The sequence below is a fragment of the Alosa alosa genome, chromosome 20 (genome assembly GCF_017589495.1).
Source record: "Alosa alosa isolate M-15738 ecotype Scorff River chromosome 20, AALO_Geno_1.1, whole genome shotgun sequence".
Taxonomy (NCBI): Eukaryota; Metazoa; Chordata; class Actinopteri; order Clupeiformes; family Clupeidae; genus Alosa; species Alosa alosa.
Genome location: NC_063208.1, coordinates 12,554,790 through 12,567,795, shown reverse-complemented (window position 1 = coordinate 12,567,795; position 13,006 = coordinate 12,554,790). Strand labels below are relative to the sequence as shown.

At 41.7% G+C, this 13,006-nt stretch overlaps 2 protein-coding genes across 4 annotated transcripts in view; both read left to right on the top strand.

Moving 5' to 3' along the window:
- LOC125285415 (potassium voltage-gated channel subfamily KQT member 4) overlaps window positions 1-6,388 on the top strand; it is a 72,496-nt gene extending 66,108 nt beyond the window's left edge. For both annotated transcript variants that reach the window (XM_048229850.1, XM_048229851.1), the window contains 3 exons: window positions 187-318; window positions 612-750; window positions 2,139-6,388. In XM_048229850.1, the coding sequence (XP_048085807.1) occupies window positions 187-318; window positions 612-750; window positions 2,139-2,342 (475 nt within the window). In that variant the 3' untranslated portion in view covers window positions 2,343-6,388. The remainder of the gene's footprint in view (window positions 1-186; window positions 319-611; window positions 751-2,138) is intronic.
- Window positions 6,389-6,939: 551 nt separating this feature from the next.
- jtb (jumping translocation breakpoint) lies at window positions 6,940-10,171 on the top strand. 2 transcript variants are annotated; one of them, XM_048230520.1, is made up of 6 exons: window positions 6,940-7,106; window positions 7,868-8,056; window positions 8,133-8,176; window positions 8,296-8,381; window positions 8,645-8,721; window positions 8,856-10,171. In XM_048230520.1, exons 2-6 carry the CDS (start codon window positions 7,968-7,970, stop codon window positions 9,010-9,012), a joined length of 453 nt encoding a protein of 150 aa, XP_048086477.1. In that variant the 5' UTR covers window positions 6,940-7,106; window positions 7,868-7,967; the 3' UTR covers window positions 9,013-10,171. The 2 variants fall into 2 exon arrangements, with proteins under 2 accessions (XP_048086477.1, XP_048086476.1); XM_048230519.1 differs by having other exon boundaries at window positions 8,642-8,721.
- The last annotated feature ends 2,835 nt before the right edge of the window (window positions 10,172-13,006 follow it).

Sequence of the window (13,006 nt, the reverse complement as noted above, 5' to 3'; positions counted from 1 at the left end):
TGTGTGTGTGTGTGTGTGTGTGTGTGTGTGTGTGTGTGAGTGTGTGTGTGTGTGTGTGTGTGTTTTTGTGCTCGTCTGCATTTTTGTGTGTCCCTCTGTCTATGTGTATGAGTAAATGTGTTTGTGTGTGTGTGTGTGTGTGTGTGTGTGTGTGTGTGTGTGTGTGTGTGTGTGTGGTGTCTATAGGATCCTGAAATTCTTGGTGGCCAAGAGGAAGTTTAAGGAGACTCTACGACCGTATGATGTGAAGGATGTGATTGAGCAGTACTCAGCCGGACACCTGGACATGCTGGGCAGAATCAAAAGCTTACAGACCAGGTGAGGCAATGTTGGGCACACACACACACACACACACACACACACACACACACGTAGTAATACTCACACATGTTTGTATTGGATTGACTCATATGCGGTAGGGTAGTGTTTTTCTGGCTGATAATAGTAGCTTTCTGTATTGCTACATCAGCAGATGATTTATTTATTTTTTATACATGGACGTTTCACATGTGGTGATAGATCACTTTCCTGTTGAATGAAGTTGTCTACTTAAAAATAAAGTCTTTCCAGAAGGCTCATCCCGTGTATGATTTTATGTGTGTCTTGAAAAGGGTGGATCAAATCATTGGCCGTGGGGGTGTCCAGACAGATAAGAAGGTCCGCATTGAAAAGGGGGAGAAGACACCACCAGAACTGGATCAAATGGATGAGCTGAGCATGATGGGACGTGTAGTTAAAGTGGAGAAACAGGTAAAGGAACTTCCACCAGTCAGATATGCTCTGCTACTGATCCCACCAATCTGTTTTACACTTACAACATTATATTAACACGTAATGTCATCATTATAAGGGAGTGTTTCTACTTTCAAATGAGGACTTTTGGTCTGTTTAAAGATAATATTTTTACATTTTTGACATGATTGGAGTGAACTACAGAGTTAAAATGTAAGCGAAGAGATCAGTGTTTTTTAAACTAGTACAAATTCCTATCTCACAGGCTGTGAATGGCCCATCTAATTCCTGGCTGTTTCTCCATGTCGACATGTTTGTGTCAACCAGCCAACACACTGGCTAACTGGACCACTCAGAGTGTGCCTGTTTTATCATTGTGATGCTCAGTGCTCATAATGGACCGGAAACAAGCAGAAGATGCTATTGGTCTTGGCCCACGTCCATGAGACTGATTTTAAATGTGTTTGCTGAGTGCGTGTCCATGTCTGCTGCTGTCCTGAGAGATGGCTGCTATGATGCCAGAAGAGGGTCATGTTTCAGAAAGCTCATTGTCTTCTTGGCGTAGAGGATTTGTCTTACCATAGCGCTTATCATAGCCTCTGTAACCAAAACCTTTGTCAGTTACACAAGAGGCCAGAAGGACAGCTTTGAGACATCTTTGTTGTGCAGTCAGCACCTCTGGCCGTTTCATATCCGTATATGTTTACATTTAGCTGAATAGTCAGTAAATAGGCCTTTTCAATAATTATTATTATTATGCATTTTTTTGCTTTGAATCACTGCCAATTGTTTATCTCAAACATTAACTGTGCATGTTCTCTATGCAAAAAACAAGATGGAGGGATCTTTTTTTATCGACAGTTTTAAATTACCATCCTGAACCAGTAGCATGTATTTTTGCTAACACTGATTCCCATCAGATGCCACATTGTTTGTGTGTTGTGGGCCAGGCCACAGGGGAGAGAGAGAGAAAGAGGGAGAGGGAGGGGAGAGAGAGAGAGAGGGAGAGAAAAAAAAAGAGAGAGAGAGAGTGCTGTGGTTTGGGGGTGTTCCAGGTATCCACACTAATTATCCCTTAGTCAGCTGAGCAGCAATGACAAGCAAAAGGATGCAGCTTTACTTTTGTGCTCCTCTGAATGCTGTGGTCTGTTTCATTGAGTGCCTTTTGAAATTCAGCTATTTTCAACGTGGCTGTAGTCTGATGCCAAAACATGCTGAAATTGGTATTTGCAGTTGGAAAAATTATAGTACTGTCTTTATTATGTTATGTACTGAGTCTGGTCATTCAACATAATATTATCTTACATAATATTGTTTAACAATACAGCAGCACTAGTATGATCATTGATGTATGCTAGTATGGCATCAGTGTATTCAGTATGTGTTCTGTGGGTGTTGCTTTTCAGGTTCAGTCCATTGAGAACAAGCTGGACCTGCTGCTGAACTTCTACTCACAGTGCCTGAAGAAGGGCTCGTCCCACTTCACCCTGTCTTCCCTGCTGGAGCCAGACCTCACCTCGGACTACCACAGCCCCACCGACCAGCGCGAGCTCTTCCCCTCTGCCAACACGCTCAACATCGCCCACTCCGACAGCGGGAACTTGGACTAGAGTGGAGCGGAGAGCCGTGGAGATACTGACCCGCACCACTGCAAGTAGACGGATTCCCACGCAGACTGCAAGCTTCAAAAGGAAAACATGGAACCAAGCAAAATGAGAATGCTCACCTCTACACCATATCTACACACTCTGAGTCAACGGCAGCCTTCAGAATCCCTTGTCTACCTCCAGATCTGAAGCCTTCCATCTCTATCTATCTTGTTCCAGCTCTATCTATCTATTTCCACCTCTCTCTACTTCCACCCCTATCTATCTATTTCCACCTCTCTCTACTTCCACCACTATCTATCTACTTCACTCCATCCTCTATACGTCTACTCTTTAGACTTTCCTCTACTCATTTTTATTGTGTACTTTCCGTTTCCTTATATAGAAAAATTGCCAATTCCCCTTTAAATCAGAACTCATTCTCTCTCTCTTTCTCTCTCTACCTCTCTGTCTCTCCCTTTCTCTCTGACATAGTCCTCTCTTCAGTGGCCTCCACTGTGGATGAGAGCTGAACCCTTTAAAAAACATTTCAGACTGTCTCCACTAGAGGGCAGTGGCAGAGCAGTGGCATGCCAAAAGAAAACTGCTCTCCGAAAGGCTAAACAAGGACCTACGCACTCTACTTCCCTCTCTCTCAGGAGACACTCAGTCACTCACTCACCACCACCCCCTTCCCTCACCGGTCTATTTTTAAACTACAACCAACTGTGGGTATATCGACTTCTTTTGACATCCTTTTTTAATATAAATAAGATTACTTTATACAAGATTTGAAGATTATATCATTTCTTGCTGATGTTGATTTTGAATCAGTAGACCTCAAGATCAATCAAGGGATTTTTTTTTTTTTGTGCTTGATTTGTTTGTTTGTTTGTTGTTTTGTTTCGTTTATTTTCCTTAGGAAGTGGTCTGAAAATATATATGTATATATATATTTTCTTTTTTTGGGACAAGGCCTACTCACTCTTTTTTGTGTGGCATCTGTTTGTTCCGTGTTTTGGGGGGGTTGGGGGTTTGTTTTCACCTGGAGCTGATGCGAGTTGTTTTAGACTTTGCATGGGTGGAAGTCTGAGCCTCAGCTGAATGTAGCCCTCCCTCCCGGCCCCCCTCTCTCATCTCTCTACTGCTGATGGTGTCTCTGTACTGGGCATTACTGTGGACTGGAAAAGACAAGATGATAATGATCATAATGGTGATAATGATGATGATAATAATAATAATAATGTTAATAATAAAGGACCTTGCTGCCTGGTGTCACATGCACATACTGGGAGCACCGAGAGACACATGGACAGTCATTCCACCAACACGTCATCTCTCCCTTCACCCTCTCGACCCTCTGCATGGTTCTACTGTATATCCCTATGCCCTGAAAGAAAGAAAGAGAGAAAGAAAGTGGAAGTGGGTTTTAGTCAGGACACTCAGGTTTATTTATAGACAGATGTGGTATCACACGTTGTATATGTGTGTGTGTGTGTGGGTGTGTCTGTGAGTGTGAGAGTTTGGCTGTGTGATGGTGTGACCTTGAAGACAGGGCAGCCAGGCATCACTGATTTGGGTTTCTTTCCCGACTTACCAACCTAAACCAGTCAATTCTCAAGAAAGCCCACTTTGCAAAAACAAGATATGTCAGTATTCCTATATCACCATTTCTATAATGGAGTTGAATTGCATGTTTCTTACAGACAGAATCAAGAATCCATTGTCATGTGTGACCACATACAGCCTGTAAAGCTAGAAGTATACATAGAAGCCTCTCAGGCACCCATACTGGACCTCACCTTGTACCGCCTTGCCGCCTCTCCATTCAACTCTGCATGTTTCCTCAAGCCAAACCGAAATGGCCAATCAGTACATAATCATGGACACTCAACAAGGGGTTTACACTGGGGTGACTGAAATGAGATGGTTTTGGTGCAACATGTCCCTAGATAGTCACTGAGACAGTGAAATTATCCTGTACATTCTTAATGACATTATTTATTCCCCTTTCCTTAATTATCCCCTTAGTTTAATTATTTTCTTCACCACTTTTCTGAAATCCTATAAGTTGTGAAATGTTTGTTTGTCCTTCTCAGAAGGATATTTTCCTCAAGGGCAACTACATTCTTGGCCACCCATTAAAACTGACTTGAATAACAGGAAATGAAGGATGTGTCAGGGTTGCATTGCTGTTCAGTGCATGAATGCTTCTTATAATGTCTAAGAATGCATCTGTGGAAAAGTACCTGGCTGTAGACCCATCAACACCACTCGGCTCAGACGGGCAAACTGGTGAAGTCTTTGGAATACCTCCAAGTTCACTTCGCTTAACTAATTTGCTAAATGATCCTAAATGAATGTATTTTTCACTTGGATGAGGTGGTTTGGATCTCACAAGGCACAGCCGGGATCCTGTAGCCAAACATCCTGTTGAGTTTTGAGGAAGGAAGACCCCTTTAAAGAGGCCTCAGAGGTGCCTGTGTCACATCTTGGTCTATCAAAGTATCTTATTCATTGTCATGACTGCTTTTATTTAACCTGTTCATTATCACAATTGTAGACTCAAAGTTAATGAATGTACGTATAATATATAAAAAAACATTTATTATACTATATACCCTTTTGTTTCAGTTCCCCTGGTATTCAACCATTTGTTTGTAGTCTGACAGAGGCATGAAAACATGTGTGCTATGCAATCATTTTACACATATGCTCTGCCTCCACATCATGCTGCTTGTATTCCAGAACAGTACCTCAAGATTTACCAGCATTTCCTGGTCTAGTTTGGTCAGTCTCTTTACCAAATTGATCCAGTCATGACAATGAAAGCCCTTTTTTTTTGTTTTTCAAAGTACACAGATATTTCCTCCCAACAGTTTCACCAGATTAATTTAGAAGATTTTGGTGTGTGAACAGTTTTCTCATGTGCCTAAGTGGTTTCCAAGACTGCACCAGGTAGTTTCTGGAAAAGGACTCTGACAATGTAGTTAATGTAGACGTCCTCTCCACAGACCATCTCAACCTGTTTTATTGCAGTCCAGGCCATACATCCCTTAAGAGTGGGTCCATAGTGGTTGTGTAAATTGTTTTTTCATTGACACATGCTGAACCGGTACTTTTGGCAAGCAAGCTTGCCTTAGATTCTCACTGGAGAGTCAATCACAACCTCCATCACATGGATGCTTCCAAGGGTCGCATACTGAATGAATCTGTGCCTTTCGGATATATCTATTTCTTTTTGATTACTTAGCACAATTATGATAAAGCTGAAGCATGTAGGACAAGAGTCACAACGATTCCTGTGAGACTAAAAAAAAGTATTCATCTTAAAGCTCAACAGTGCTTTCCAGACAGTAATGGCCACACTAGCCACACTGTTATTTTTACTCTTCACTTTGACCTCTTACCCAGTCAAAATTGCCCTTTAAAATGCTTCAAATATAGAACCTCCCCATACGTCTGTCCTGCTGCCATGCATACTAGAGTAGATCTTATTAATGTGCTGGGGAGGACACGAGGGCATGGCTGTAGCTGCATTGGTTACCATGTCTAGGCATGTGATGGGCCATGTTGAGCATGCTGCATAATTGCCTTGTTTTGCGCACAACTTCTTTTCTATGAGACAAGCAAGCCAAAAGTTGGGCATATTAGAATAGAGACAAACCACACTGGACGAGACACTGTTTTTGATACTTGAATGCAGTGTGCATGGTCCTTTGCATGCCCCCCCCCCTCCATCCCTTTAAAAATCCATCCTCTGTTTTCACGGACATTACTCTCACCCAGTCCTCTGATGACATTCCAACCTAATTCCCTTTCTCTGAAGTACTTATGCAGTGTATGGACATTGTACAATTGTAAAGCAATAAAATGCACACTAAATGAAGAAGTCTTTCATGATGCTCTTTCATAAATTGTTAAAATAAATGCTGACCATAGCTTTTCAGAGTTTTCCTGATGAGGATGTTCAGCTCAAGACTAACTGTTTCCTTCTACATTGAGAGCAAAAGCCACTCACATTACTAACTTACTTTATTTGTTTCAATAAAGTTTTTTTCTCAAATGGATGCTACTGATGCATGACTAGTTCTTTATTAAACAAGCTATTTTTAAAGGAACCATATGTAAGAAATGTATTTCAATTAATCATAAAATGGCCCTGAAATGTCACTCGACATTAAGAAATCATGTTAATTTCAAATACTTATATCACTGACAACAGTAGTCCAGCCAGGATATTGTCATTTAAAAAGTGAAGTTGTAGCCCTCAACTGATGTTGATGTTGTGTTTTGTCATGTCATGTTGTGTTTTGGCCTGATGCGCCACCCTCCACCTATCTACTAATCACAAAGTCAGTAGTGTTTCAGCATCCGGGTTGGCAATCTCGAGTCAGGGGGGAGGGGGAGTGGATAAACCAGTCTACACTAATTTGAAAGTGATTGCAGTACCAGTTTTGCCCACAATCTTACATATGGTTCCTTTAATTATTGACTATATGGCAAATCGTTATCGTTAATAACATATGGAGACCTCCAGGGGGCACTGTTTTATTTTAGGTTATTTTCCGGTGTTTTCCTACACACGTCTTGGCCGATGACGCGTCAAGACAAAATTCAAAATGGCAACCACCCTTATGTGTTGTTGCGATACTGTTAAATAAATTCAGTAAGTTATCTGTTGTGACAGAGGTGAAGCGGCTTCGGACATATTGTGGATGTGTGGACAATACATTTCAAGGGCAGTTTCGCTGAAAATTGATGTGTCATCGACCATAACGGACACTGGTGAGTTGGTTTGCTGGGAATCGGCACTCTGACGAAGTGAACTTTATCTCTCCTATCTAGCTTCTAGTCAGCTAGCATAATTAGCTAATGCCGGATCACTAACGTTACATCGTTGCGATGAACTAGCAGACCGGGATGGTACTTATAAAGTTGTTAAACCTATATTGTACCATGTAATAAATAATCTATGGTAATTATTGGTGATATAGACGGTCCGTGTCGTCGATGGTTTTATTCGCTTGCTAACGTTGACGTTAGTTTGAAAGTCACAAAGCCTCCACAGCTTTCGGCGATTTGTTCATTTCAATAACCGTAACGTTAACCGTAACAGTTAACGTTAGACACGGTTGATCTGTTGGCGGTTGTTTTCTTGCTAGTTGGGTAATGGTCTGTATTGTATGTCTCTGCTGGTGCGTTGGCAACGACAAGCACGGCAGCATCATCTGCTAAACTGCTAGGTTGAGTGAACTCCGTTCATAAGTCCCTGGCTAACTTTACGGGTGACTCACGCGTACCCATCAACAATGACGTTAGCCCTGACATAAATGGGAAGGCCAGTTAAAATTAATTCAGGGAGTCCATGTCGACAATCTGAAGATTTAATCTAAAATTTAACGTGGGTCGCCGTTGAATCTTGTCAAGTCACTTGTTCGGCATTGGGTTTCAATATGGCAACGTGAGCGTTTACCCACGAGTGAACTCATGTGTTTACAAGGTGTCGGAAGGGGTTAATGGCAATGTTTTATTTTTGTTACTTCCAGGTGAAATTGCGTATCTCTTTCAACGAAACATCTCAGAGTCGTAGTTATGTCAGACTAAAGCACAGACGTGGCGCCTCTGGCAAGGAATTGTTGCGGGATCATGGAGAGCGACTGTCGGATCCCGACGACATGTTGTAGGCCCAGGATTCTGGTCCTCCACGCACTTTTCTGGGGGCTTGTGTCTCTCAGGTAAGAAACGTCATGATGAATAGTTTATTTCAAGAACTTTGTGGACAGAATCTCTCTAATGCAAGTTTCTCTATAGGGTGTTTGGGGCTTCCATCCTCTCAAAGGATGAAAAACCACCAGGTGAGGCTTGTGAAACATTAATTGTCTTAATGGAAAGCCTTGTTACTGTGTTACTGGAATACCTTGCTCATTATCCAAAAGTAACATCAAGTCATGTAGTGACTTTTTTTTTTTTGCAGTGACCAGGCCCATCACTACTCCTTGTTGGCAGATAGAAGAATTTGTGGTGGCCACAGAGTGTTCCCAATGCAATGCATTTCAGACGGTGAGAAAGCCATAAATCTTTTTACCTCCACCCTTTATATTTCTCACCTCTTATAATATTAAGATAATCATAGACAAGTCCATTTATTTTATTTCATGGCACACTGTGCCACTGAAACATAGCTGCTAGTTCAAAGGTCAGTTTACAACTTTATCTTGACATTATGTCAGTGTGTACACAGACTCACCTGTGGTATCCTGCTGAGAGATATAGGTTGTTTGCTAGCTGTGTAATCTGTGTCTTCTCTCTTACCCCCTCAGAAGACATTGCCCGAGTGCAGTCTGACCGGATATGTGGAGCGGATCAATTGTACCAAGACCAGCAAAGAAGTCCATAAGAGGTGAGTGTACACAACAACACAAAGACAGTGTTACACAATAGATACCCTATTAAGCACACAGCCTGTATACCAACCTGGATTGTTATTGGATTGAAATAAAGAAAATAAATCTCATCCGGTCTCCTTCGTTTCAGCTGTCGTTCCACCCTTTTGGAGGAGCATCTCTTCTGGAAGTTTGAAGGAGCCATGTTGGGCCTCACTGTTCTCTTTGCTCTTGTGGTGGTTGCCAGGCAACGGTCTTTGGACCGCTTGGCGTCAGAGAAGGTCCGCCGGCAGATAGAGTCCATCTAGCACCTGGACAGGAGCCGTGGGGTCACATCCTCCTGCCTTGGTCCAACAGGGGAACCCACTTTCCAGAGCCATACTATGCTGAATAATTCAATGAGATTGAGACACAAGAGGCCAAGCTCGCCCGCCCAAACAAGAAGCTGGCTTGTCTGACCTGAACTGACTCCGCTGTTCTGGCCACAGGCTCATATTGAGCATGATTTTGACTTGAATGATCTTTGATTGCATCAGAACTGAACTCTGGTCAGACCAGACAAAGAAACTCTCCAATGGTCAGCAGCTTGTTATTCACCGTCCAGGTTTCTGGACATATCAAGACATATCAAAACAAACAGCAAACCCCTTTGATGTTTTATGCAATCTGTGCTCAACCGGTGGTTTGACCTCATTATTTAGAGATGTTATTGGTGCAGTGAGCTTGCAAAAACCATGGGAAGGAGTTAACATTGAGGACACTGAAGTTAATTAAGGGGACTTTTATTTACTCATGAATGTGAGCCACTGAGATCATTGTGAAAGAAATGGACCTCTAACTACAAGCAACCAATACCTTGGACTTTTCAAAGCACAGTAGGCATATTGGAAGTGCTCAGAGCAGAGACAGTATTTTGGATTATGTGAACTGCCGGGGGTCTTAAAGATAATTTTACATTTTAAAATACAAGTTAGGTTAAAACACTATAAAGTGTAATAAGTACGAATAAGAGTCCTGCAAGACATTTCATGTGAAAAGTGTTGCTCACCTCTCCAGATTAGCCTTATTTTTATTCTGGCATCTTGTGTGTGTGTGATTTTTGTAGTCTTGCGCTTGTAGTGTGATTCACCTTAAGTAGCATACATGTAGCCTTAAGGCATGGTAGCATTAGCTCCAACCTGACATCACTTGTTTGTGGACTTGTGGATGATGGATGGACGATGTCTCTAATATTTATGCTATTTACGGTGAATCTCTGTGCTGTTCTTAAACACCTTCACCAGAGTTTTGGACTAGGTGCGGCAACCACAATCCTGATTGAAAAGTAATTTTGAAAGGTAGACAGTATTATCGTCCTCATTTGATAATTGTTTTAATATTCATGAATTGGATTATTTCTGCATGCAGTTGACTCTGTGATAAAAGTAGTCTTTTTCCCATAATACTTAAAAACGGTATTTTTAAGCATTCTGAATATCATGGGGGCATTTTATTTTTATTCTCTTGTACCAGCCTTAGGGTAGACTGTTTTAATTAATCTCTGTAAATTAACTGACTTAAACGTTGTCATCTTCTCGTCTGTAGCGGAGGTGACTTTGCCAGAGGGTGAAATAACATCCCGTAAATGACAGTGGGGGGGAGGCGGGGGGGATTCTGCCAGGCGCCATGACTCAGATCATAGAACATGACGACAAACCCAACATCCAGGTGTAATCAGCCTAAAATAAGCCTTCATATTTCCGCACACATGAGCTAACTCTTCATGTCTTCTAATATTTAAATTTTTTTGTGTGTATCCTGGTATTTGTTACGCACAGGGTTGTTTTTTTTTTTTTTTGTTTTTTTTTTGAGAAAGGGTTGTCTTTGATTTCAAATTTCCTGTCACTTTACTTAATGGGGCAATGCAGTTCAAGCTTAGAGGTCCAACTACAACAGTTCCTAATTTGCTAGTAATGATTGTGAGGGCTGATGTCTCAATTTGTTCCACATTAATTAACCTTGAATTATTTCTGATCTGTAGACTGGGAGAGCATGCATGCAGGAAGGTTGAGCATGCATACGTGTGTGAGCAAGAGAGAGTGTGTGTGTGTGTGTGTGTGTGGTGGTGTGTGTGTGTGTGTGTGTGGGAGTGCATCACTTTTATTCCACCTGAAACTATTGTTTTATTCACAGCTAAGAATAAGAAGGGAACTAGATGACATGGGAGGGTGTGTGTGTGTGTGTGAGGGAGGGATGGATGGATGGATGTGTGTGTGTGTGTGTGTTTGGGGGTTCGATGACATGATATACTCCAAAACTGTATTTGACTAACAATTTTACTGATTAATTCCCCCACATTACTGTAAATACTGTATTTTTATCAGATGTAACATATGTTTCCTATTGCCTGCAGCAGACTGGCTCTATGCTGTAATAAAAGAAAATGGGAAAACACTCTGCTGTACCATACCTATGTTTCAGTGACAAACACATGATGGGTTTGACCATCCCAAAGCAGTCCACAAAGTAATGTGCTGGATCAGAATATCATTTATCATTATCCTTTACTTTTGACTGAAACAGGACAAAGCATAGAATAGTGTCTGAGTGCTCTTGCATTGAAACTCCCTCGCCTTATCATGAGTATCATCCAAGTGCTTTGGCATCTGTTTTAGACTTCTTATATGTTTAAAGGGACACCTGGCAACGTTTTCGTGTTCGTTACTCATCTTCGTAAGTCGGTATATGGTTAAATGACTCATTACAGGGCGAATGAAGACTCTCGCCCGCCCCTACTGCCTGTAGGAAGAATATCCCGTTTGCAAGTTCAGTGTATCGTACCTGCCGACCGAAGCAGGATCAGTTTACATCCTGCATCCACAGCACAAAGACAGGCTAACGAAACGCTAGCGATTGTTGCAAACGTGTGTATAATGGCAGAGCCGGCGAAGAAGCAGCGAAAACCCTTGACGGGAGATGCAAAGAAAAGGAAAAGGGCTTCAGACCGAGCGAGGGGGAGTTTCGTAGAGAAAAAGCATCAGGCTTGCCTGGTGTCCCTTTAACTGCTTGAGGTGTTGTAGTTTTCACTCAGCTCAAAATCTCAAGCACAACACCGAAGGTTGTCACCCTCACAAAATAGTATATTTAAATTATTTGTAAGTGATTTTTTTTAGAAGTCTGCTGCTGAGGTTACATTTGGCAAAAATAGAAGAAAGCTCTTTCCTTCTCCAACTGTCTCCCACTTTAGACCACTTTCAAACACAGACAAACAGTATGAAAGTTTTATTGAGCCTTCTCACTTTGAAGACTGTAGCTCAAGCAGAAGTAAGCAACACCACCATACAAACAGATGTAAATGCCAGACTGAGTGCACCATGCCATGTTCCCCTTGCTATGGAGTGCCATCTGCAGGTAAACAGTGTATTACTACACGTTTTATGAAAACTGAATATTCTGACTACTTGTTTATGTTTTTATTTTATAGCTTTGTTTATAGCAACACAAACATGGCAGGCAATACTAAAATACTGGTGTGTCCATGTGTGGTTTGAAACAAGATCATAGGCTCTTCAAGAAGAATTGGCCACACCTCGATCCTCGTGGACATGGGCATATTTGACCATGTTTGTTGTCATGCTTCACAGAGCAGTATTTTTCCACGTTGCACTGAAAGGCAATTAAAAGTTCCTATTAATGTGGTAACGGCAGGACACGTAGAGCTATCGAGATTACCACTAGGTGTCGCCCCAACTCAAAATAATGACTTTGTAGACAAAACAACTGATAATAATCTACAGCTGAACACTCATGAAGTGTCCAATGCTAGAGCACACCTTACCAGAATTCGTATCCTTCGTCGACGTATTCTCGTGCAAACACCCGGGAGACGGTTAAACTTGTTCTCAAGTTGGTTGAAGGGTCCTGGATGAAATTTCCGACCTTGGCTAGGATTTTCATCCTGAAATAGAATACCTGAATGAAATGATGACGGACTCAGACAATGTCCTGTCATCAACCTGCTCGCCCATAAACATCTCCAAAATCTAGTGACCCCTTTCATTAGAGAACTGAATTGTGTAACGTTTTGTTTTAGGTGCAGCGTCCAAATCATATTCCTATACATGCTTGATAGGTCCTACGTCGAGCAAAGGAATGATCTCTATTTCAGACACAAGCTTCCTGCCAATTGGTCTATTCCAGGCTAAGGTCATGTCAGATAGGCTAAATTCTTGATTAAAATGGCAGTTTTCTTGTGTCAACAATTACTTTTCTGACTCAATTTCGATTCTTGACAATGTCAACAAGCTATGCTATAGCTTGAAG